At 43.3% G+C, this 5,324-nt stretch overlaps 1 protein-coding gene across 1 annotated transcript; it reads left to right on the top strand.

Annotated features, from left to right (window-relative positions):
* Positions 1-1,049: 1,049 nt before the first annotated feature.
* On the top strand, positions 1,050-4,108 carry LOC127325673 (ent-kaurenoic acid oxidase 1-like). The gene is made up of 4 exons (XM_051352490.1): positions 1,050-1,771; positions 2,280-2,429; positions 2,915-3,183; positions 3,273-4,108. The coding sequence occupies exons 1-4, from the start codon at positions 1,205-1,207 to the stop codon at positions 3,607-3,609; spliced, it is 1,323 nt and encodes a 440-aa protein (XP_051208450.1). The 5' UTR covers positions 1,050-1,204; the 3' UTR covers positions 3,610-4,108.
* The last annotated feature ends 1,216 nt before the right edge of the window (positions 4,109-5,324 follow it).

Here is a 5,324-nt window from a genome sequence, read left to right as displayed (position 1 = left end):
GTTAACTACCTAATCTGCCAAGGCCAAATTGTTCTGTAGATTCCAGCAAACTCATTGGCCAGCTCTTGCTTAGCAATATTTCTTTCTTCTATCATCACCAGACCATAGTTCTTTGTTGTTGCCACAGGATTCACAATCACATCAGGAACCTCAATGTGAAAGAAACCCAAACCAGTAGCAACACTCTCCAAATACTTGGCAATCTGATGTGGCCTTTTTATCACAAGACACTCTTCAACATGATGATTAGTAGTTTTGTAGATGAAACAAAAGGCTTTTTTATCACATGACTGCTTAAAGTGACCAGGTTCTCCACACCCTAGGCAGATAGTGTCAACATATGACATTTGGTTGGTGATTACCTGAGATGAAGAGTCTCCATTGCTAATGCTCTTCTTCTTCTTCTTCTGCACCTGCTTACTTTGCACCCCTTCACCTCTATTAGCAACATCACCATCTTGACTTTGATTATTTTGAGAGAATTCTTCTACAAGTGGGGCAATCCACTGGTTGGACTGATGGCCAAATTGTTGTGGAGGAAATTGGGGATATGCACCTGGGAAAGTCCAAGGAGGAGGCATGCCCCAAGCACAAAACCATAAGGCTTAGGAGGGAAAGGAAATCCTCGAACTGCTGCTTGTTGATGTTGCTATTGAGGATTCTGCTGGAATTGACATGATTTAGCTTTTAATATAATAGATATAAATCTTTTTCATTGGAACAACGGAGGTAGTAATACGTATGCATGATGGCCATGAGCACATCACAAATGCCCTTGGCCACTTGTAGGGGGATGCAGCAATAATGGACCTTGCAGGGTCAAAAACAATACTTTCGCCTTGTCTTAATAGTTAATAAGATACAGCAGCTGACGCAGCATTAGACAACCACTGGACTAACATATTGTCGTATTGGTTGTACGCATTAGCTAATAATCGACCATGCGCCTTTACTAAAACAGCAGGAATTCGCCTCGTTTTAAGATACAGTAGCTGCTGCTGTCCAACGCGCGCTACTCGATCCGGATCAGTATATCCGTGCTGTTTTTGTCGGCATGCCATCCTGCGCACCGAAGGATCTAAACACTCTGAATCTCTATGCATCTATATATGCAAATGTAATATGCAGGACTATGAAATAGCACCCCATCAAATTCAACCGCTGGCTAGCTAGCTCTGTTGTGCGTGTGCCTAGTGAGAAAGAAATGGAAGACTTGGCATGGTGGCTAGGCATCCTGCTCGGCGCCGTCCCGCTGCTGGCTTTCGCTGTCTGGCACTGCAACGACGCTTTCTACTGCGCCGCCTTCGCACTGCGCCGTCGTGGGCTTGACCGCCGGCTCCCGCCGGGCCACATGGGTCTCCCATTCTTCGGTGAGACAGGGGCCATGCTATGGCGCTTCAAGGTGACGCGCCGCCCCGACGGCTTCATCGAGACGAGGAAGAAGGCGTACGGAGAAGGCGTGGGCATGTACAGGTCCCACCTCTTCGGCCATCCGACTATCGTCGTCTGCCTCCCGTCGGTCAACAGGTTCGTTCTGCAGGCCCACGACAGCTTCTGGGTCCGCTGGCCGGCCAAGGACCTCCTTGGCCTGTCGTCCATGTTCAACGCCGAGGGGAGCGCGCACACCAGAATCAGGGGATATGTCGTCGCGTCCTTCAGCCAGCCCAGGTCACTCCGGAACATCGCGCGGGTCGCGCAGCCGCGCGTCGCGGCGGCGCTGCGGTCGTGGGCTGAAAAGGGAACCATCACCGCCGCTACAGAGTTCAGGAAAGTAGGTCGTTCAATTTGCTCTCTACCTCATTCTTAGTTACATGTATAGTATAAAGTAAGTGCATCCATGCATGCATGGAAAAACCCGGAAAGTACCATGTGCACATGAGCACAAGTGCTCCTTGGACTTTTGGATTTTTGAAAATTTTCAAAACCTCGCTCTTTTATGTTTTCAAAAATTATGGCATTAAATATGTAGATACATTTAGACATGAGGAGTGTAGTCAAAAAAGTTCCATTAAAAAATACTTTGTATCAGAAATTTGTCTTTTTTGCATCTCCAAAAATATAACGTATTTTTTGACGAGACTTTTTTGATTCCAATCCTCGTATACACATCTATCTACATATTTAATGTCATAATTCTTGAAAGCAGAGAAATATGAGAATCTGAAATTTTCAAAAATCCAAAAGTGAAGGGAGCACTGACTCCCATGTGCACAAAATCCTTGTCCGGAAAAACCTTGCTACTTGCCAAGATATGGATAAATATTCTCTGCGAATTTCAGCTCATGTTCGAGTGCACCTGCGAGATATTTATAAGCATGAAGCCGTCACCTCTCGCAGCAAAGATGGATAAATGGTTTGCCGGCATACTTGACTCGCTGAGAGCATTGCCGGTGGACTTACCGGGAACAGCGCTGAACCATGGTCGAAAGGTACATGCATCAACTTACTCTTATCAAAAACTCGTTACCCTGAGTAACTCTTTCTTCATGAGTAAACAAACGATTTTCTATAAGAAAACCACCAAACTTTTCTAATTTTATAACTAGTCCCTCTGGTCTTAAATACTTATGGCAGTTCAATATAATGAATGTAGACACATTTTACCTTACATTTTGTCTAAACTTGCGTCAAGTATTTCAAATCGGAGGGAGTACTAATTCTAAAGGAATAGGAGTAGTATAGTAGATAATTGGCACATGACAATAGTATTATCGTATTAGGTTTGTCATTAAATATTTGGTCGTAATATCAAAAAAAAAAAGAAGCTAAGATACATGTAAAAAGTAGATGACTTCAGAGTCTAAGACTCATATATTTACAATAAAAAGGGACTATAATACATATACCACTACAAAGGAAAAAACAAAACAAGTAAAAACAACATAAGTTTACGGCTGGTGTGTTGTATTTGTAGTGTCGACGGAAGCTAAACGCAGTGTTCCAAGTGGAGCTTGAGAAGAGGAGGAAGCAGGAGAAATGCGGTCATGTGGGGGAAGAAGACTATGCTGATGATTTGATGAGTGGGCTAATGAACATGGTAGACGATCAAGGGAAAAAGTTGACTGATGAAGAAGTTTTGGACAACATAGTTTCCCTCGTTGCCGGAGGTTACGAGTCGCCATCTTATGGGCTACCCCATTGCAACCTATTTTACTCGATAAATCAAGATCAGACAAGCATGAAGTAAGGGTTTTACCTTATTGAGGGGCCTGAACTTGGGTAAATCTCGCCCCCTGTTCGTTTGGTATCTGATGTCTCGTGTTAACTTGCAGGATTCCGTCAACCATAAGCTCCTCATGGTGGGCATTGTCGAGGAGCTCCCTCATCAGGTCTCCTTGTCTCAAGCCGCGTCCGTGCAAAATAGGTAGGCCATCCACACCATTGATGAGGACTCGCGAGGAGGAGGAACAAAGGAGCCCGGAGATCCAATCAGGAAATCTAGGAGGAAAACCATGCCTCTTGAGGAGCTCCATGATGAAATCCCACCTCACGGAGTCGAACGCTTTGCGGATGCCAAGCTTAAAAATAGCGAAGGGATTTTGCTCTTGTGGAGGCGATGTGCGAGGTTGCGGACGTACATGCAGTTATCATTTATGCTTCTTCTTTTGATGAACACACTTTGGGCATTGGACACAAGGTCATTCATGAGGGGGTGCTAGCCGGATAGCAATCATCTTAGCTATGATTTTTGCAACAACGTGGATGAGGCTAATAGGTCTATAGTCATAGATACTTTCGGCTCCCTCTCTCTTTGGCAACAAGACAATATTCGCCGAATTAACCCATTGGAGATGCGCCATATGGAGAGTGTTGAAATGGTGGATGGCCCTCATGAGGTCGTCTTTGATGATGCCCCAACACTTTTTGAAGAAAGCACCGGTGAAACTATCCGGCTAGGGGCCTTGTCCGAAGGCATTTGCCTAATTGCCTCTTGCACTTCCTCTTCGGAGAAAGGGGCATCAATTCCCACTAGATCTACTCCCCTAAAGTGAAAATTTCCCCAATTTAGTTCATGGCTCCTAGTAGGAGCTTTTCCCATGGCCGAAACAAAATGAACATGTATGATCTTCTTCTTATGCGTGTGCTCGGTCACCCAATCATTATTGTGTTTGAGACGGTGCAAGTGGTTTTTCCTTCTTCTCGCAGCATAGCCAGTCTCCTAAAGTTTGAGTTGTTTTCCGTAGACTATTTGATTTTGAGATCGGTTGGCACGAACCTGGGTTTTGATCGGTTCCGTTAAATCTGAATTTTCATGACGGTTGATTAAATTGAGTGATAAGTTTTTAAAAATGCTACGATGATTTGAGATCAGGAAGCGTATATGCTAGCGGTCAACTAAACTTTGGAATTTGAGAACCGTCAGATTATTCTTTGAGATTTGTGCAAACAAACAGAATGGACAGACAAAGAATTCTGCACGAGGGGTGTGTCCAGGAATCGAACCCATGTCAATTGACTGGGAATGCAACACCACAACCACCAGGACATCCATGCGGCAGAATTTCAATACGGTAGTTACATAGAATTTATTGAATTGATTTGTTTTCATTTTGCACAAAGAGCAAGTTAGACGGCATTAGTTCTGATTTTTTTTTGCCTTCTTTCTCCTTATTTATATTATCTGTATACTTTTTTCTTTTATATCTGCGGTCGCACCATAAAAAAAATGTGCAAATACCTCATAAAGAAAAAATGCAACCATGCTTTATATGTGATTTCTCTTTTTTGTTATTTACGTTGGTAGTATTTTTTCTATTTTTGGTCTTTGAAATAGATTTTACTTCTCTCCAAAGTTGCAATTTTTGTTGACAAAATTACAACCAATATTTTTCTAATTTTTTATCTTGTTATTTTACGAGTAACACTTTTATTTTCTCAAGAACGTTTATTAAACCTAGGGGGTGAGGAGGTACTTAAATTAGTTGCTCAAGCCACCCGATTTCTCGATGGAATGCGTCAGATTACCCCGAGGGCTTTGTGGGCATATTAACTCATTGATCCGTCAGTTCTGGTGGGGAAGCAAAGAAGAAAAGAGGAAACCTTGCTAGGTATGATGGGATGTTATGACATTGCCAACACATATAGATGGATTAGGCTTCAGGGATTTGGAACTATATATTTAACTTTTGCCTGCTCACACGTTAATCATGAAGAATGCTTTAGGAGCTAAACTCACTGAGTGCTAGCATACTCAAGGCAGTTTACTTCCTGAATGGGTCGATCTTGGAGGGTGAACTTGGGTCTCACCCATCGTAAATCTGGCGGTCAATTTGAGATGGGTGAGATATTTTGTGCAAGGGCTCATTAGGCGCATTTGTGCCGGG

Source organism: Lolium perenne, chromosome 4 (genome assembly GCF_019359855.2).
Source record: "Lolium perenne isolate Kyuss_39 chromosome 4, Kyuss_2.0, whole genome shotgun sequence".
Taxonomy (NCBI): domain Eukaryota; kingdom Viridiplantae; phylum Streptophyta; class Magnoliopsida; order Poales; family Poaceae; genus Lolium; species Lolium perenne.
This window is presented reverse-complemented; position numbering and strand designations above follow the sequence as displayed.

Excerpts from the sequence above, each read along its gene's own strand:
- LOC127325673 (XM_051352490.1), top strand. The coding sequence starts at position 1,205 with ATGGAAGACTTGGCATGGTGGCTAGGCATCCTGCTCGGCGCCGTCCCG. Across the intron at positions 1,772-2,279 it reads CCGCTACAGAGTTCAGGAAA|CTCATGTTCGAGTGCACCTG; the intron begins GTAGGTCGTTCA and ends TGCGAATTTCAG. Across the intron at positions 3,184-3,272 it reads CAAGATCAGACAAGCATGAA|GATTCCGTCAACCATAAGCT; the intron begins GTAAGGGTTTTA and ends GTTAACTTGCAG.